This window comes from Octodon degus, unplaced genomic scaffold, assembly GCF_000260255.1.
Source record: "Octodon degus isolate 3935 unplaced genomic scaffold, OctDeg1.0 scaffold00102, whole genome shotgun sequence".
In the NCBI taxonomy this organism is placed as follows: domain Eukaryota; kingdom Metazoa; phylum Chordata; class Mammalia; order Rodentia; family Octodontidae; genus Octodon; species Octodon degus.
In genome coordinates, this window is record NW_004524678.1 from 2,372,141 (window position 1) to 2,393,150 (window position 21,010).

A 21,010-nucleotide genomic window follows, 5' to 3' on the forward strand; every position below is an offset into this window, starting at 1 on the left:
TTACATGTTGTTATAGTACAGGTTCTCCTATGTCCCGAGTCTGCACTGACCTTGAAGGGCTAGGGCCAAAATGTTAGGATGTTTATTTTAAAGTAAAACCATTTTTTTTCCCATTTCTGAGACTCACAAGAGCAACTTTTTAAATGTATTTGGTACAGGGTCTCACCACGCAGCTCCGACTTGTAGTGATCCTCCCCAGTGCTGGGATTACAGTTGCGTGCCACCACGCCCAGTCTCCATGGCTGGCTTAGCGCCCCCGGGGGTGGGTGGATTGTATTTATAATTCTGGAGGCAGTAGCACAGGTTGAGGAAAAATGACTGTGTCTGGGCCCTTTTTAATGAGCATTTTAGCATTTTTAATTGATCTGTGATGTTTTTATGTATTTAGTGTAGATTCCTCTGTCATGCTCGCAACATGCAGTATGCATTTTATCCAGTTTGGTGTTTGCATATGGCTTTTGCATAAAATTTTCCTATAAGCCAGCATTTTAAATTTTTATACAGTCCAATTTATTGCTTCTTCCGTTTGCCATTGCTTGTATTTTTATGCTTGATTGGGATTTATTTTTAATATCACTGTAAGCAACTCTAGTAAAAAATAAACCTGCATATATTTCAACAAAATATTTTCATGTACGTACAGAATTGTTATATTCTACATCTTTGTCATTTTGATAGTTGTGTTATTTTGCCATGTTCACTATACCATGTTTTATAGTATTCTGTCATATTCACGTAGACATTACTGTATATTTTTATTATTCAAGGGTTTAAAACGTAATCTTTGTAAAATTTCTTGCCATCTCCATTTTTAGTTCTTTAAATCATAATTCTAAAAACAAAATTTCTGGGCTGGCAAGATAGCTCAGTGGTCTAAGCACCTGCTTAGGCAAGCTTAGGCAAGCACAGGGACCATGGTTCGGTCCCCAGCACCACATGCCACACCAGCCCCACCTCAAGGGTGCTGAGCCAGCCACACAAAATAAATAAATGAATAAAAATAAAATAATAAAAACAAAATTTCTAAGTCTATTGAAAGTGGTCTCATTAGGCCATAGAATGTAAGAGATAATTGATTGCTGTAACACTTCTATAAATTGTTCTTTTGAAACAGTGAATGGCATGGAATACAACTTCTGTGTAGAAATAATATACTTCCATTGCTATTTTGTAATTTTTACTTATTTTTATGACTTAAAAAGCATAGAATGAGTCTTTAATTTTCCTAGCCTGAATTGCTATCTAGGCTGGGCATTTTCCCGTTTTCGCTTGCTTTACCACCCAAGCTCTAGTCTAGTACCCAGAAAATGAAGAGACTGCCTGCCTCAGGCACTTCGAAGGCCTTTTCAGGTCTGTGCGCCGGCTGGTACTTCACTGAGTCTGTACTGTTTCTTGACTTCTTCCTTTGAAGAAGCTGCAAGTAAGATTTGACTCTTTAGGTTAAGTAATCTCTAGGACACTGGCACAGATTTTCTATAGTATGGCTTAACACTTTGGGGAAACTTATCTCTTGACATTTTTGCAAACTTGTGACTTATTTTTCCTTTAATTTCAGAGAACACATTTTACAGTTGGCTAGAAGGTAATTAGAAATGGTTAACTAAATTTATTTTTTATTTTTAAATCATGAAATAAATTAATAGATTTATATATGAGATGTTATATCTAAATCACTGGCTCTTTTCTAGGTCTCTGTGTAGAAAAAAGAGCATTCTACAGGCTGATATCTGGCTTACACGCCAGCATTAATGTGCATTTGAGTGCAAGGTATCTTTTACAAGGTAGGAGACACTGACTTTTATTTACCTCTTCACGTGTTTTCAGGCACTCTTAAATTCTTCTTGTATCTGAGTGGGAAACGGCAGACCTCCCTGAGTATGATGCTGTAACAGTCCTGTAAGTGGTAGTTAGCAGGTGTAGGAGCGCTGCAGACACGGCTGAATGCATGCATGCGCAGCGCACCATTAACCCTTACCTTCTTGTGAGAAACTGCTTGAAAGGACACTTGGGCAACACTGTTTTCTTTTGTTGTGGGAATTCAAGCCGCTCCTAACAGCAGTTCGTTATTTGTTAGTTAGGACATCAGAGCCTAGGCAGCCGCTCTGCTGGGGAAGCATTTTCTGCGTCATTTATGCTTCAGGGCTACTGTTGATAAAGGACACCACGCTTAATTTTCATCTTTAAAGTAACACATTGCTTCTGGGAGTTAGAGGGTGTTACCACTTGGAAACGAAAGAATAACCTTGATTTGAAATAATCCTTCAAATTTGTTAATCACTTCAGATAGTAATTTTTCATTTATATATTTTGGTTCTATGAATATGTATATATTCAGAAATGTGATTTTGATAAAAACTATTCTCAGTAAAACAGCGAATTCAGTTTTGCTTTTAAGGCTGGGTTCCAGAAGATAAAAATCTTATTACATAATTTTTAAAAGATAAATTATAAAAGCCCGTTTTCATATTTATGTGAAATACAAGTATAAATAACCTAATACAATAAGATGAAAATTAGGTAAAATTCAGTTTTGAGTGTTTTTCTCTCCCTAGATACCTGGCTGGAAACGAAGTGGGGACACAACACCACAGAATTCCAGCAGCGGTTTGATGCAGTTCTGACTGAGGGGGAGGGCCCAAGGAGGCTCAAGAACTTATACTTTCTCTACTTAATTGAATTAAGGGCTTTATCTAAAGTGTTACCGTTTTTTGAGCGCCCAGATTTTCAGCTCTTCACTGGAAATAAAATTCAGGATGCGGAAAATAAAATGCTACTTCTGGAAGTCTTGCGTGAAATCAAGTAAGTGCGATTGCAGCTTACCTATGAGTAGATGAATGGCAAGCAGCATCTGAAATTCTTAAATATTTATGTAAAGAAAGGAAAACGATTTGAAAATAATTGAAAGCTAGTTTTGCTCATGAACTTCCAGGATTGAGTTTTGTTTTTATTTTGATTTGTGTACCAAAAACACACATTTTGGGGCCAGACCTCTGCTGTGTTACACAGTTAGCGTTTATTTGAGAAAATAGTTTTTTGCATAAAAGTGTTGGTTTTAATGTTTTCTGCTGTTTTAATTTTTTTATTCATCATTAGTCATCAAAATTTTTTTTAGGGGCTGGTGAGATAGCTCAGCGGAGTGAGTGCTTGCTTAGGCAAGTGGGATTGAGGTTCGATCCCAGTACCACATGCTGCGCTGGCTCCGCCCCTGGGTGCACTGAGCTGGCACTGAAACTGGGCATAGTGGTGCATGCCTGTAATCCCAGCGCTGGGGAGGCTGAAAACAGGATTACTGTGAGTCTGAGCTGTGTAGTGAGGCCCTATACTAAATACATTTAAAAATACCAAAAACAACAGCAACAAATATACATGCACACACACGCGTGCGTGCGGGCACACACACACACACACACACACACACATATTGTGTTAGTAGGCTTTTCAATATTTACAAAGTACAAAAATATTTTTTTATTCTAAAATGCAGGTCATTTCCTTTGCATTTTGATGAGAATTCACTTTTTGCTGGGGATAAAAAGGAAGCCCAAAAACTAAAGGTAATTATATTTACTTGTTAGATATAAACTGGTGAACACATATGCAGCTATGAATATAAATTCATGTATTTCTCATAAAATTAGAGAATAAAATGTTTACTGGAAGCTGAGAAGAGGTGGAAGAAGAAAAGGTATTGGTCACAGAGAACTAAGTTTCGATTAGGTGGATAAGCTTTAGTAATACATTTCACAGAATGGTAACTATAATAAGTAATAATTCCACATTTCAAAATGGTTGAAAGAGTAGATTTGGGGCCAGGGATATAGCTCAGCAGTCTAAGCACCCCCCTGCCAAGCACAAGGACCCAGGTTCCCCAGTTCCGCATGCCGAGCCGTGCCAGCCCCTGAAACCGGGTGTGGCGGTGCACACCTGTAATCCCAGCACGGAGGAGCCTGAGACAGGAGGATCGCTGAGTCTGAGCTGCATAGCTCAAAGAAATAAATAAATCTTTTTTTTTTTTTTTTTTTTTAAGAGTAGGTTTTAAGTGTTTTCACTGCAAAAAGTAAGTGTGTGAGGTATAATGGATTTGTCAGTTATCCTAATCATTTCATATTGTAAACCTAACATCAAAGCATAATATTGTGCCTCATAAATATATATAGTTACTTAATATTAAAAATATGTAAGCCCTTATATTTATACGTAACAGTAAATCTTGATATATATTCTGAAATTATAAGAAAAAATGGAGTCACAGTTTTCCTTAAAGGCAGGTCCAGCTGAAGGTCTACTTTGTCCTGCATTCAAGGTTTCAACTAGGTGTCAGTGCTTAGCATGCTTGAGGGCCTGGGTTTGGCCCCAGCACCAGAGAGGGGAAAAAAAAAAGACAGAAAAAGAAAAAAAAATCCCCAAAACAAAACAAGAATCCCCACAACACAAAATAACAAGTGATGTATTACTGGACTCTGTATAGATAGCTTTTACGTTGACGGTTTTATATACTGAAAAGTATTTATAAATTAAACAGAAGGATCCAGAGCATAAGTGGCAGTATTAGTCTGTTGTTTTGCTGAAGAAAATTCTAAAAATGGCATTGGTTAAATTAAAAATGGCGTTTATGAGGAGCAGGCACTGTGTGGCGTCATGCCAGCCGGCTTACTCACTTGTGCTACAGGCAGGTCGTGACACCAGTGGTGGGCTGCAGGAAGACAGACCTGAGACCTCACAGAATGAAGACCCTCTGGTCATTGCCTTCTTACAAGGGGCTTGGCCTCAGGGAGGCTAGTGTGGGTAGTTGCCACCGAATGGTATAAAGAAAAAATATTCCTAGGAAGACTGATGAAAAACACTATGTGTGGGGTGTGATGTTTACCATTAAACGGAGACATACCTCTTACTTTCAGGGGATTTCCAGACTATTTGGAAAGTTGAGTAAAATTATATTACTGTTGTCTTTTCCGAGCGATTGGTTAGTAAAGGAAGTAGAGCCTTAATACCATGGGACTTGGTCCAATTTTATTGGAATATTTATAACCATGTTGCTCTGTTATTCTTGGTATCTTTTCATGATGAAGAGACTGATTTTAGGCAGCCTGCAAAAGCAAGTGGTGTTAGATAATGGTTATTCTTGCCCTCCCATCTATCTCCTACTTAAAGCATTTTTGCTATAAAAACATACCTCAGTGATTGTATAATCTCCTAACCAGCTTCCAGGAACTGGAAAGTGAGGGGGAGGATGTTGCAATAAGGCTTATTTTTTGCCTACTATTTTCAATATGTGCCTTATTTTTAGTTCACTTGCTGGTTTATTGGAGAGTGTTTTGGCATCAGCCCTTTTTAGATCGTGCAAGTTGGAAATATTTCTCACAATGTTTTAATTTGATCAAAATCCCCGAACTCTTCACTTTCATGTTCTATGAGGTTTATGCAGAATCTTTGCCTAACAGACTTTTCCTGAATCTAATTTTAGAGCAAAGTTAACAAAAAAAAAAGCACATGAACACCAGAGATTTCCTTTTATTCCCCTAAAAGTTAAAAAAAAAAAAAAAGAAAACAAAGGATATAAAATTACTTTGTGTTTAAACATCACTGATTTGAATGGTCTCTATTTATTTAGGTACCAGGGATCGAACTCGGGATCCTGCACTTACCATATAGCCACTTAAGCTGCTCAGCTATCTCCCTGGCCCTTGATTTGTATTTTTTTTTCTTTTTGGTGGAACTGGGGATTGAACTCAGGCCTTGCGCTTGCCAGGGAAGCACTTATTCTACTGAGCCATCTCCCTGTCCCCCTCCCTGGGCCTTGAATGGTCATATTTACAAACTCATTTTTAAAAACTCTAATCCTGATTCCTTTATAGTCGATATATGGCTGGAAATAGAGGATTTACCTGAAAGAGATATTTAGTGTTCAATTAAAAATGGAATAGGATCTCACTTGAAAGCATATGAAAGCATTTGAAAATTTGGGTGAGAATTGGTCAGTTGATTTCACTGAGTATAAATCATAGCATATAACCAAAGTACATTTCCATTATTCTTCCAAATTACTGTAATCAAAAATAATTAAAAAGTTGGCTGTGGTTGCACACACCTTTTTTCCCAGCTACCCCAGAAGCTGAGGCAAGAGGTTTGCTTGAGCCCAGGAGTTTGAGGCTAACATGGGCAACAGCAGACCCTCATTTCTTTAAAATGGACAAAATGATAACCTGAAACAGTATGTCAGTACAAGGAGAATTTGTCAGTCTGTGGTTATTTTGAGGGCATGAAATGTTTCTGAGATAACCAAGATAAACTCAGGTTATTGACTGTATTTGCTACTTATGGAAATTATGGGGATTTCTCTCATTATAATCTACCCTGACAGTTTGGGTCTAGCCTACTAGAGTCACCCAGCCAGAAGGTGGATGCTATCATATGTGCTTGGTTTTAATTTTTCAGTGTTTACTGAGCTGTTGAAAGCAAGCGTACACACTTCCTGCGCATAGCGCGTAAAGGTTGACTCAAGAACTGCCATCCTCAAATGACTGACTCACCATAGATTCGAATACTGAATTTAGACAGTCTTAATAGCATGGTCTTCTAGAACACAGGCTTTTAGCCTTTATAAGTGGTAGAGTCTCCTAAAGTCAACAATTTTTAAAGCTCTTCCCCATGAGAGTATATTTTTAGTACTTATTGATTGTGAAATATATAATTGCCAAAAAGCCACTGTGGCACTAAATAATATCTTAAAGTAAAAGTTGTATTTTATTGTTCATAGCATTTATATCCATTTTGATATTTATAGAGTCTGTGGGAAGTGTTTATTCTGTCTGTATAATCTTAATACGGATTTCATGGACTCTTAGCAGCTGCTAGGTCCCCTGGAGGTCAGTAGCTGTAGGATGGGGCGTGTGCTTTACAGCCTTTTTATTACTTCGTTACTGTTTGCAGTGTGATTTTTTTTTTTTTTTTTTCTTTAAGTCAAGGGTAAAACATTAGTGTTAGGGAAACCTTAAATCATGACATCTATCTGGAATAATAATGGGTAGTTGTTTTTGAATAGTAGGCTTCAAATTAAATTCCCTCTTGCTGAACAGGCAACAACATTAAAAATATGTGGAAACAATATTAATAGATTGAGATTTCTGTGAAATAAAACATCGGGGGTCTTGCTGCACATCTTTTCCATGTTACGGTTGTTCCAAAGTCTTAAGATGAACAAAGCATCAGGATAAAGTCTGTGTCTAACTATAAACTCAGGGCTGCTTTCAATGTAGAGGTGTGTGGGTCTTTGCTTATTTATTCAGTGCTAGATCTGTGGTCCTGTTTTCCACTGTGTAAGCCCCTGTTTGGTTCAGCATATTTGATGCTTTTTAAATTATAGGCTAAGTGGTATAACTGATGTTGTATCTAGAATGTTACTTTTCTGCTTAAAATCCCGAAGCTTAGGATTCCACTCCTGGGACAGCACAGAGTGAGTCCCTTGGCAGATCAATTAATAATTTCCACTGTAGTAAAAGAAGGACGTATTCTTGGCTTGCCTTCTTTTTTTTCTTATTCCTTAAAGACATACTGCTTTTGGATTTGTGGTTACCCTGTTATAAGCAATATAATACCCAAGTATTCACAGGTGTCTGAATATGTAGCAAGTACATAAAGACAAAAGGATCGGAAAACCCCAGGTTCAGCATAGCGGTGGAGGATGGGATACGGAAATTTGGAGGGATACACGGGGAATTTCAATTGCGTTTGGAATGGTTTCTTTTTAAAACTTGGTGGTGGGTATATGGGTGTTTATTGTACTTAAGGTATTTTTGTATTAACATAATAATTATGTTAATAAAAGAAAATCTGATTTTACTTACTTGATAGTAGAAAGGAGAACTGTAATTTAACTGTTGTGAAACAGGAAACAGAGGTTTCCTTCTCTCGCCCCTTTCTCCTGTTGGTCAGGGATGTCTTCTAGCTCCTGTCCTGCCACGACCGGCAGTGGTTCATGATCACACGCTGTAGGGCCATCAGTTGGCAGAGCTGCTCGTTTGCTTTTGGCAGACAGTTTAGCTTTGGAGTCAGGCAGGTCTGGGATTGCTATTACTCAGTGGGAATTTAGGTAAGGTACTGAATTGCTTACCTTTAATCCACTATGGAGAGCTTATAATAATTATTATATTTTAAATTTTGTGGTGATGATAAAATATAGTTGTAAAGATTCTGGTGTGTGGGAGGTGCTCAATAAATGTTAGTTCCTTTTGTTATTGGTATCATATAATATCTTGCCCAGTGTTAAATACATAGAAGGCACTCAGAAAAGACTTAATAGATGACTGTATGTTACATCTTTTTTTTTTTTCTTTGTAGTATTGGGGATTGAACCCAGGGCCTTGCACATGCTAGGCAAGCGTTCTTATCATTGAACTACATACATCCCCAGGCCTACATAACACATCTAAATAAAATTTTGTTGAATTGGTTTTAGGAGGACTTTCGGCTGCATTTTAGAAATATTTCAAGGATCATGGATTGTGTCGGTTGTTTTAAGTGTCGGCTGTGGGGAAAGCTTCAGGTAAGCAAATCATGCCAACATTCGTGTCTCGTCTACCCTTTGCATGAATGTTCTGAATTTTCTTATTTCTCTTATAGACTCAAGGTTTGGGTACTGCTCTGAAGATCTTGTTTTCTGAGAAATTGATAGCAAATATGCCAGAAAGTGGACCCAGTTATGAATTCCATCTAACCAGACAAGAAATCGTATCACTATTTAATGCATTTGGAAGGTTAGTTTGAATGTACTGAAATTGTTTCTGTTAGCTAAATAAGTCTAATGCAGCATTTATACTCGGGTAAAATTAGGTAAGGAGCAGCCTTTTTAGTGTAATAATCTTACAGAATTATATGATCCTATGAATTATCCCAAGTATGGTGACACATGCTGTCATTAGGTGATTTTTCTTTTAAGTGTATTTGGTTGTTGCAGGGTCACTATGCAGCTCCAATTCGTGGTGATTCACCTGCTTTCAGCCTCCCCAACGCTGGGATTACAGGTGTACCCCACCACGCCCAGACTCCGGCCAGCTCAGCCCGCTCTGGGGGCGGGGCTGGCGCAGCATGTGGTGCCTGGGATCGACCCACTGTCCCAGCACTTGCCTAAGCTTACTCAAGCAAGTGCTTTAGTCTGCTGAGCTGTCTCACTGGCCCCTAGATGATTTTTCAGTTTTCATGTATTTTCTCTTATTTCGTGATTAAATTATAGATTGGGTACTGGTATTCACATTACTAAACTGCACAATATTTTCTAATTACTTAAAAGCAGTGTTTTGTGCTGTCCAAATTTTTTGAAGGTCCTGGAAAAATCATGTTAAGTAAGTGTAAGGTGGTGTGGTGCACACGCTTATGAATGTAAAGAACATTGACATTTAAAAAACCTTTTAAAAATACTTTTAAAAAATATTTTTGTGGGGCTGGGGATTGAACCCAGGGCCTTACACATGCTAGGAAAGTCCCCTGTCACAGAGTGGCACCTCCACCTCCCTGTATTATCATTATTTTTTGGTCTATGTTTCTTCATTTAAAAAAATATTATTTAATATTTTGGGCTCGAAATAATTGCCCAGCACAGTTACCTCCCTGCACCCAGGAGCCTGCCGGGTGCGTGTCCCAGCCTTCCCAGCCACGTTTGTCACACTGTGGAGCTCGGCTACAGTGCACGTAACACATGCACAGCACCCATCAACGAGGGATAGACTCTCTAAAATTCAGTGATAATATGGTCACATCATTTACTCCTTGTTAGGCCAACAGCTTTGATTCTTTGTATATTTGCTAAATAATTGTGTATCATTTTAAGGTATTTGCATACTCATATTTAAAATGTTAATATTTCTATTCTAGTCTTCATATCATAGACTTTAATGTTAAACATATGAATATATTTATTAATACTTAAAATGCCTTAGTATTTTAATACTTACATATTGTATATTTTTGTGTATACTACTCATGTATTTTCAATACTAAGTAAATGAATATGGTTATAAAGTACGTAAGATTTTCAGTGTTTCACATACATATATTTTAATACTTTTACACTGAAAAAAGCCTAATTCCAGACAGTATTATCTTACTTTTACTGTATTAAAAACTAAAGTGCATCAAAATAGGTTAAATGGTTTAAATACATATCTATCTATCTATCAATCAATCATCATCATCTGTCTATCTATGGCGGAACCAGGGATTGAACTCAGGCCCTTGTGCTTGCCAGGGAAGTGCTTACTCTACTGAGCCATCTCCCCGGCCCCTACATTTCCATTTATTGAAATAAATTAACTTAAAATTTTTCTGTGCTCTAAAGCTACAAACTGAGCAACTTCTACAGAGAACATTTGTCTACAATGGCTTTTGAGTGCGAAATATTTTTTTTGGTTTCAGAATTTCTACAAGTGTGAAAGAATTAGAAAACTTCAGGAACTTGTTGCACAATATCCATTAAGGAGAGTGATTTGAAGAAAGCCTGTTTGTGGACAACGGAGGCCAAAGAGTCATTCAGGGTGTAATAGCAAGGACAGTCTTCAGATGAACATTTTATATTAAGCTGCTTTTGTAAAAGGAGAATTATATTGTTTTAAGTAAACATTTTTTAAATTGTCCTATGTTAATATTATTGTGAATAAAATACTTTGATAATGTGGTACAAATTTTTAAGTTTAATATTGAATAAAAGCAGGATTATCTGATTCTTATATGCTAAAACCAGTTGAATGGTATTTTTAAGTCAAACTAGAGTTTCATGTGAAAAGATGTAATAAAAATCAGAATATGGCAAATATGACAGGTGTGTAATAGGAAAATACTAGGGAGACTCAAGAATGACTTATAATTAATGGTGTAGAATTTTTCAATATATTTAGGGTTGTCAGATTTAGGAAGTAAAAAAGCAGAATGTTCACTCAAAATTGAACTTCAGATAAACAACTGTTTACTTTAAAATATGTTGCATGGGATATTTACAACACACACACAAAATTATTCATTAGTTGTTTGAAATTCAAATTTTAACTGAGGGTCCTGTGTTTTATCTGACAACCCTAAAGTACACTGGTATGAAAAATTTTTAGAGCTCAATTGCTATTTTGACTAGGTTCCTTCAGCATATCAACTTCAGAACAATTTAGAGGCATGGGAGATTTGTAAGCATTGTGAAAAGTTGAATAGAATATATATTTATTCTCATACTTTACCTAATGTATGAAAATGGGGGGTAGTCTTTTTATTTTTATATAATTTAAAATTTACAGAAATGTTTCACAAATAGTCCGAAGGACTTCCACCCAGACCCGTCAGTGGTTCCCAGGAGCTCTGTTTCACACCCGCTTTTTTCCCCTCGACCACTGGAAGTCGGCTACACATGTCCTGCCCTCTCGTCCTAAAGGCTCCATGTAATATTGAATAATTTTCTAAAAATTGTTTCTCAGAAATCTCTACAAGTATAGAACTGTCATTCTGTAAGCCTTAAAATAAGGAATCATTTCCAGTTCCAATCTAAAAGTCGTTCTTTAGTTTTATTATTCTTTTTATGTTTGATTTCTAAGGTGTTAGGGTGTATAATTTTTTATGAAGATAATTTTTTTCATGATGTTAATTTCTTTTGCCTCTCTAAAACTGAGCTGTAATTTAGGGTTTTACTAGTAGAAATTCTGATAAAGTATTTAAAAGGTTTAAGAATACCACATGGTGATTATACCTCAAAATTATGTACCTTTTTTCTGTCCTGGCAGGTGTAGCATGCTGGGACATCGCATTATTAGTAAAGCAGAGTCCCACTTCACACTGCTAAATTCATTTTCTTTTCTTCTGTGTCCCTAAGGCCTGGTACAGTGCCAAGCACATAGCTGGTATCCAATAAATATTTGTGGAGTGAATGTAGTATGTATTTAGTGTATTTTAAATGAATAATCACAGAACTGAGTCTAACAGTGTGCATTCTGTTTTCCTTTTCCCTCATTTTCTCTGAATAGGGCAGGGAAAAGACGACATTGACTCGCTCTTTGAGTGGAGCCCTCTCTTAAGTGATTGGCATGCCCTGGAGATGGCTCATGGACTTCATGGTCAGAGTGTGTAGACCTCCCTAGCCCTCAGCTGCCCTCTCCAGCTGCCAGGGTCGCCAGAAGAGTATTCCCACCTCCACTTTGCTGCCTCCCACTTGCTGCTTAACTAAAAGCTGGCATCTGGCGCTGTGTCCTTTTCAGTCCTTTCTTGTGCAGGCTGAAATCCTAATTGTAAATCTACATTTCAGCTCTCAAGGCATTGCTGATTTGACTTTTTTCAGATGAGTTTTTAATGACAAATCTTTCTTTAAAGAAAACCAAAACCTCTATCACCTTGGTTCTTCGTATTTTGTTTGCTCCTAACCTTATTTTTGGCCTTTTTGTCAATTTCTTAATGTTGTTTTTGGGCTTTTTGTTGTTGTCATGATCAGTATACACTGTGTCTTCACTCGTTCTCTCCCACCTACTCTTGTGCCTTTGTTTCTTAAACTTCACTTAACTTCGGGACCAGGATTTTCTCAGCTTATTCCTCTCCTCCCCTCTTCATTCTAAGTTCTATTGATTTTACTACCTCTGCCTTTCTGACACGTCACGCTGTGCTCACCGGGGCCACATGAACCTGTCTCCATAGGACCTGTCTCAGCTCCCTAGATGCGCACTGGCAGTGTCACTCTGCTTAATACCCTTCAGTGACGCTACACATTGGAGAGAGCCAAAGTTCTTAGCTTGGTATACGAGCTCCCTTCATATGCCTTCCTTGCCCGTGGTTCTGATAAAACAGACTTACAGTCAGTCCTTCCGATGCCCGGCGTGGCCAGCCCTCCACACCTGGGTGAGCGCCGTGCTCTGCACACCAAGTGTCCTAGCCAACCCTTCTGCCAGAAAATTCCATGCATCCTTGCAGGCTCTTGCCTCAAAATTCCCCTCCTCCATTCAAGGAGAATTTAACTTTTGTGTCACCACTGTAATTACAACCTACCTCTACTGTATCACATATTGTACTGTATTATTATAAGTTTCCTTTATTAGTATGTGAGCTCCTCAAGGGCAGGAAAAAAAAATCTATTTACTTCGGCATCTCTATAGCAAACTTTTTGGCACATGAACATTTAATAAATATTTGTTGAATAAATTGCTTTTAAAGTGACTATTTTATTAGAAGTCATACCTTTAGTCCTTTCACTTTACAGCAGAGGCCAGTAGACCCCAAAGATCTGGAGACGTTTGGGAATCAATAAAGCTGAAACTGTGTTCAAATTTTGTTGTGGTCTTTGGTGAGCCGCAAAAGGAATCTTCCTTGGAAAAGGCAGCGTCCCCGAGGAGCTTCTTCAGTAATAAAGGAGCGGTGAGGATATGCTGCCTGCACCGTGTAATGCTCTCATACAAAGATGTTAATTCTTGATTCAATGTGCTTTCTAGTAACACTGGTATTTTTAAAGTGTAAAGCATTTCCTGTCAAATTGATGTCTGTAAGACCTACATGTAAGTAATGATGAGACTGCCAAGAGCACACTATTATTTATACCTTAGTATTTTTCTTCTTTCTGTGCTGACACCAGGGTTCTTAACCTATGTAATAGAAACTCAGTAGAGCCCATTAAGGGAGATTAAGAAAACCAGACATCCAAATGAAAGCACAAACACTTTTATTTTTAACAGTAGTGTTTTGTTACAACTGAATGAAACAACAAATAAGTACATTCATTGCCTCAGCTATATTTTTACAACCAGCTGGGAACTGGTTCTATAGCTGAGAAACACTGTTAAACAATAAAAAGGCAGCTATGCATAAAAAACCCACTAGAGCTATAAATTACATCTTCCATAAAACTACAACCAGCTATAATGAGTGGTAAGAGTTTCAACTGAAGTGATAAAAACAAATATTGCTAATCACTGTAGAAATCCACACGTAAGCAATGAGATCCACATTATAAATTAATGAACACAAAAGGAAGGTCTTAAGTCGTCATGTGCTTCAGTGCAGGATGAAAAGGGAATTGGTAGCCCTTTGATTTTATAAACAACTTCTTTTGCGACCAAACTTAAAGTGCTCCTAGTGCTTTGGAATTTTTAAGCAAAAATTGGGCCAGTTTGTCTTTCTTTTCTTTGGTGGTCTATTGTGTTGGCTGTGTGTAAGGAGACAAATGGAAGAATTTAGGTCCCCTTTCTTGATAAAGATAAAATCCCAAATCTCAAATTTAGTACAATCAACTAATACAGCTAAAAGGACTAAGTTGTATATGACAAAAATCGAATCTTTAGACAAATTTTAAAGTAATCTTTAGACAAATAGGAACTTCATCTAGGGAGGTTTTACTAGAAACAAATTTATCACCTTGAACCCACAGATTACCAGAAAATATAAATCTTTTCTGATATCTCTAGATAGGTATCTAACATCATCAGCAAAGTAAGTTGCATTCTAAAAGAAAGAAAGATAACTGAAAAAAAACTGGTGTAAAAAAAATATGTGACCAATATGACAGCTAACTCCACTACTATAAAATTTTAAGTAATTTGGTTATGAGAACTTTTTGTAAACAAATGCCAGATAACAATTAGTCCACTTCTGATTGAATTTAAAGTCCTTTGTATCATAAAAAGAAATTTATTTTGTATCAGTAACCCAAAAGATAGAAAGCATTAACAATTTCATTTTTAAATTTTATTTCACCTACTCAAACTTTTGTGATTTCACTGTATCAGTAAAAAGCTGAACAGTATTTTAAGTAAAAATAGGAATAAAACAACTAAAGTAGAAGACAGGATAATTGTATTCCAGTTTTGAAGAAAGAGACTAACAGGGAATTTTATAAGATTATCTTTAAGCACGTTGTGACAACTTTAAATGTTGCCCCTTCCCTTGGCATCTTGAGGTATTCAGCACCTACTTTCCATTTAGATGTTGGTAGAAAGTGCATTTTACAATTCTGTTTCGTCTTAGCCTATCACATACAAATACATGGATATATACGTATGACAGGGTAGGAAATTTAAGACATTGTTCATCTCTGGTTTTATACTTACCAAGTTTTTACATTTTTGAATTTGCTCATTTAATCCAATGCTGGAATTAATTTGATAGGGGTTTAATTTGGTTTTGCCCAAATTCAAAGTATGAAACTGAAAACTAAGGGATTATATGTCTTAGAAAGTATTGCACTTCAGTTCACTATGATGCTGTACCATGACTTAATTTACCTGAGGACAGTCCTGATTCAATAGGTGAAGATCAGTTATATCTTATTTCAGATAAATTCAATGCTTTTGAAAATGTGTCATTTTTAAACTTAGAATTGTACATTTTATGAAAATTCTTTAATGCATCTGTAAACTCATTTAGTTCCAAGAAGTATCTACCAAACTCTCCCTATGTAAAAAAATCACTATTGCTTTCTTGAACAATCATGCTTACACTACTATATACTGCGTATCTTAATCATACAAAATGTTCACTTGACTGATTCTACTCGAAGTAGCCACAGTATTCACGGCTAGATTTTCCTCTTGAAGCAGTAACTGGTTTGCCAAGGACCACTGCTGCCCCTCACTGTAAAGGACTACTATCGTCACTTATTTAAAATGATTGAATAATTTCCATTAGTATTTTAAAACCATGCTTCAAAGAACTGTCTTCACTAATTACATATTTTAGGAGGTTTGTGAGAAAGAGGATACATTTTGATGCTTTAACTATGCACGACTCACACTCTAACACTGTAATTGAGAAAGGATTTCAGACGCAGTACACCAATGGAAGTACAAGTGTTGATTTTCGTAGAAAAAATGCCTTCCAATTTGGTGTACAATAATATTCCAGTGTGAACACTGGGCTATGACTTTGGGGACTGCAGTGTACTTTTTCAGACAAGGACGAAAGTGCAAATATGCATTTGATGTTCCAAAGGTAGGAGGTACGGAGGAAGTCAAGTGCCTTAGGATCTGCCGTTTCTTTTCTCTGACTCCAAACTTCCGTTTTGCGTTATTACTGCAGAGGTCAAAAGAGACAGCTGTGCTCTCCGTCACACGGCCACCTTTCCAGATTTTGTTCTCAGGTGCAATGTTTATGCAGATGAAGTTTAAACACACTGAATATACACATTCATGAGAAACAATTCAAAATTCACGACTTGGTACGACTCTCAGTTTTGTGGGGTCACATATAAGCTATGGTGATTGCTCATATCTAAATTACTACACGTGAAGAGCAAAGGAGCAGTGTCTGCCATAGGTCCATTCAGGTGGGGCGTGACCGTGTATGTGTCGCCGCCGCACCCTGTCATGGTGCCATACCAGCCCAAGCTTTGCGAATTAGGTAAACTGCAACAAAGAAGGCAAAAAGGCAAAAGGACCATCATCAGAACATGGAAAGTCATGTAGGCATCTTTAACATTTTCAGGGAATTTTGAGTGCTATCAAATACAGTGCCATACTTCAACAGATTCTTCCTCAAATAGTATAACGACTTTCTACAAAATTTAATGAATATTTCCTAGTATCCTTGATCTATATCACACATTATGAAAGAACACATGCCTCTCCAAACTGGTAGAATTTATAACTGCAATAGTAAGATGCTATCATGTTTACCATGTAGTAGGCTTTATCCTGATACAGCCTTACAGCTACCTTTCTGTCTGTATCTACTTGCACCGTCATGTAGTCCTCACTACAACCCTAAGAGACAGGGTCTGCTATCACCCCCACTTCACAGTAGGGGTGTAAAAAACCAGCTCACAAACCAGGTTAAGTAGTTTGTCCAGAGAAAGTAAAAATTACCAGCTGTGACATCATGTGGAAGTAATTCTGTAGGCATGCATTAGGGTTTTCTCTTTACCCTGATAAACAGCCAATCATGTGCCAGTCTTAAAGGCTGACAATGGTTTTGGAATGGGAGGGGTTGGGAAGACTTGCTACAGCATCCAAGAGTCCTAAGAGTTTTATCTAGGGTGTCCTTGTGGACGTGGAACAGACTATGGGTACAGAAACTGACATAGTGAGCAGCATCATGTTCCTTCCCCACTCATCCACCTCATCCCCTCCCCAGACCTGAACCAACAAGGGGTCCTGAAATTAGACAGTACCATTTTACTCCCAAAGACATTTCTCAAATAAAGGTAATACTATACATAAGTGTCAAGGCAGACTAGTTTTAGAGCGGAGGTCCCACTACATGTTTGTAATTTATTGCCTTAAGCTTTAGTGTTCTAGGATCTTACTGATATACATCACCAAATCATCTTCTTCCTAGCTGGGGTAAAACTTAGATTTGCCTTTGTCAAACTATGGCAGTACTACCTCAGGGTAATGATATTTTGTGACACCTACCTTCCTTCTCTGGAACTTCCCAGTCTTGGCAAGTCATCATCGCTATCGTATCGTCTTGGATTGTCGAAAAAGTAAGCTCTGGAACTGTAACTGTGACTATTTATCATGCCAGCAGGTGCCTGAGAACGAATATTAGATAGGATATGAAAGCTCACTTTTCGACTAAGAACGGAGGCTAGACTATAAGAACTTTTAGATTCAAACTTTGCCCCAAAAGGAAATCAACATAAATGTTCCATACGGTTTAGAAAGAAGAACAAGCACTGGGGGATATTATATCATACCAAATTCTGGCTTAATCTCTGCGCCCGGAAAAACAGTACCACTGACCATGCTGGTACATGTTCCCACAGAAAGAGGACCATTCCAAATACTATGTAGTCTTCTCCACTTCCGTCTTCTACATGAGCCTGTGAACAGGACAGGCAGAACTGTTTATACTTGTGTTTTAGGTATAAGCCTCAACATCCACAGTTTCCTTACTTCTGTTTGGGGAAAATGCATCAATCACAAGCACATAGACTAATATTTTCTATATTTTGTGATTTCTCATGCAATGATATTTTTCCTCTATGGGACATAAAATTTTTTGATGTTAAGCAGAATAAAAAACTGCTAACTTTTAATGCATTGACTTTAATATATCAATTTATGAAAGGTCACTCCAATGTTTGGATAATATGGAGTGGTCTCATTTTGGGGCCCTGTAGTCTGAAGAGTGACCATCCAGCTGCTGCCAGGGATAGCAGCGCTTTCTGAGTTAGGCCTGTTGACCAATACAGCATGGTAAGCCGCTTGGCTCAGGTGTTACACCATGTTTGCTCTGGGGCCCGATCTGCACAGTGAACTTGTTTTTCTTCTGCTGTCTGCCACATGGAAACACATATGAAAATTCCTTCTCCGTAGAAAGGGAAATGAAAGATGGTATTCCAGGAGGCCTTGAATTCAGTACAAGGTTAGCAGAAAGCTACGCCATGTGGCCATGTCAAACTGTACTTTTGGGAAGGTGACAGGTAGGGCAGGGAAAGAGATAAGTCAGAGCTAGAGTATGGGAATTATTACAGCCAGTACTGGGACACCAAAAGAGCTAGGAAGGTTTTTTGTTATTAAGATTAATAATGCCAGAATTTTAAGAAAGTCATCATTTAAACTTCTCAAACTAAACCAAGAATTAAGGTTGTATGTGGTTCCTGAGTAGAGGAGAGGTAATTTTGTCATAGTAAATTAAAGACATACTTGTGTTCATCAGTAATGATAGGTGATTAATTTACCTAGAGATATTTATAAACACCATCCTTTTAAAACTTGGTAAACTAGGTTTCTGACCAGTAAATTTATAATATTATTCTTTGCAATAAGAAAAAAAAACTTGAAACTGTCCTAGCAATTTGATTTGAAACTGTCTCATTGCTATTTGTTTATCAATAAAATTATGGAAAAAAAAAAACTTCTTCAGAAAAGTTCCCTTGGAAGATTGATTCCATGTAAATGAAGAGACTTAAGCAGAATTTTCAGCGTGATTACTGATGGCAGTGGGTCTGTAAAAGCAGAAGTTAAACACGGAAATGTTCTCTTAGATAAGGCCAACTGAATGATCAACTGCATTATCAATTGCCAATTGTACACTGGCAATATGCGGTAGGTACTTACTTTATCTGAAAGATTATCCCATCCATAGTTAAATGGACTTTCTAATGTGTTCTGAGATATGGTAACCACCACCAGGTTATAGCAAGCTCTGGAAGAGTAGAGAAGAATGACCACAGAGCCCATGACGACGGTCTGGCACAGAGACATACCCTGAGAGAAACAAAAGCCATCATCAGGATACTCTGCACATTTGTCATGGCAAGCCAGCCACCCACACAGAACTATGGTCGTATCTTGGTAAGCATCCCTCAAAAGCACTAGTGGACATCTGTTGAAACAAACTCTCAACGATTGTGGTTCCTATTCCCGCAATTACATATCATGTTTAATATGTGTAGGTTAATATGTGTAAGTTCTTTGCCAATCTGCCAAATGGCAGCTGGAGGAAGATTCTGTTCTGCCAAGGTTACCTTATTCCTAAAGACATGAATAAGCAAGTTGGCAAAAGCTCTGAATTTTAATTGATGCTAATCAGAGAGGTGGGTTAGTCATAATGGAAAAGAAAAGCATTAGTCCACTGGATGTACTTAGTTTCCAATATGAAATTAAAGTAGAAATCCTGCTCCTAGGCTATTCACACCATTCTGGTAGAGAGGCGATGTTAGTTTCTCTTGAGGCCCTTAATGTTGATGCCAAAATGATCTAGACATGCAGAAGGATTTTCCAATTCATAACCTTTTAAATTGATGACTTTCATCATCTGCCCTTCTAACTTTGTGGTCCTCAAGTCTAGTGTACATCTTGGAGCATGGTGTGATTGCACCTCTTGCAGGCATTTTGAACCTAGGATCTTTATTTCAATACAATTGGTTTTCTTTGAAATCTTACATATTTTATCTTGTGCACTGAAACTATATTTCTGAGAAAGGAAACCACTGTCAAAGAGAACAGTTACAAAATAACACCCAATATGGTATCGTGAGTATCCCGGGTTAAGGAGTCATTACAGAACTTATCATTCAAGATCCAGGGAGTTCTCCACAAGCTCTGACTTTTCTAAGTTTCAAATGTCTTCCTGGATATTCACGATGATGAAAAACCTAATAGTGATCTGGGCCAGAACTGAATGCTGGCTTACATTTAAATTTTATTTCATTTTTTAATATTTTATTTATTCAGTACAGGGTCTCTCTATGCAGCTCAGACCTGTAGTGATTCTCCTGTCTCAGCCTCCCAAGGACAGAGATTACAGTTGTGCACCACCACAACCTGGGTTCCGGGGCCAGCACAACATGCGGTACCAGGGATCAAACCCGTGTCCTTGTTTTTGCCAAGCAGGTGCTCAGACCATTGAGCTATCTGCCTGGCCTGTTATTTTACATTTAAACAAATCTTGTTTGCATAGTTCACATACATGCCAAAATTTTGAGAAACACATATGCATAATGTACAAACTACCGGAAACTTGACTTGGCTTTGTTCAGAATTTTGTCAAGAATTGTTCAAATATTTGACAATATCATGATACTGACAGCAAAATGCTGGACAGCAGAAGGGCCTGTGATATACGTGACCAATGCAGGACACTTACACGGCAGTCTCTGCAGCTGCCCCACAGAAATATTAACTACTTTCCTTTCATTTCCTCTTTTTGAACATACTCTACTGAGCTATCTCCCCGGCCCATTTTGAACATATTGCAGAAGTTTACTACGTTTTTCTCTTCCTACCAAATTTCATTATTAACCAGCACTTTAGATTAGGCTACAAATTAATAAAAATACATATAAATCCTATTATTTTGTTGCTGCTTGCTGAGCATAATCTTTACCTTTTTATTTTAAAGAGAAAATATAAAATACAAAACAAGACATGAGGAGAGTAGTAATAGTTAATATATTACATATTGTTATCTTTAAAGTAGTAAGAGCACAAGATACAGGCATGAACAATTGTCCAAACAATATCAGCACAGATCTTTCTTTAAATTAGGAGAAATTAGTGGTATAACTATCTTAGCTATCTTGTATATATTTACATATACATATGTCTTGGTTTTGATTTAT

The 21,010-nt window shown here is 37.4% G+C and overlaps 2 protein-coding genes across 2 annotated transcripts in view; one reads left to right on the top strand and one right to left on the bottom strand.

Annotated features, from left to right (window-relative positions):
• Ero1a (endoplasmic reticulum oxidoreductase 1 alpha) overlaps positions 1-12,335 on the top strand; it is a 31,065-nt gene extending 18,730 nt beyond the window's left edge. The window contains exons 10-16 of the mRNA XM_023723748.1: positions 1,556-1,582; positions 1,689-1,781; positions 2,553-2,799; positions 3,485-3,554; positions 8,456-8,542; positions 8,620-8,753; positions 10,408-12,335. Of these exons, the coding sequence (XP_023579516.1) occupies positions 1,556-1,582; positions 1,689-1,781; positions 2,553-2,799; positions 3,485-3,554; positions 8,456-8,542; positions 8,620-8,753; positions 10,408-10,468 (719 nt within the window). The 3' untranslated portion in view covers positions 10,469-12,335. The remainder of the gene's footprint in view (positions 1-1,555; positions 1,583-1,688; positions 1,782-2,552; positions 2,800-3,484; positions 3,555-8,455; positions 8,543-8,619; positions 8,754-10,407) is intronic.
• A 1,400-nt stretch (positions 12,336-13,735) lies between these two features.
• Positions 13,736-21,010, bottom strand: part of Gpr137c (G protein-coupled receptor 137C) — a 68,551-nt gene continuing 61,276 nt past the window's right edge. The window contains exons 4-7 of the mRNA XM_004638747.2: positions 19,005-19,154; positions 17,639-17,764; positions 17,355-17,473; positions 13,736-16,346 (exon numbers count right to left, since the gene is read on the bottom strand). Coding sequence (XP_004638804.1) covers positions 16,169-16,346; positions 17,355-17,473; positions 17,639-17,764; positions 19,005-19,154 — 573 coding nt within the window. The 3' untranslated portion in view covers positions 13,736-16,168. The remainder of the gene's footprint in view (positions 16,347-17,354; positions 17,474-17,638; positions 17,765-19,004; positions 19,155-21,010) is intronic.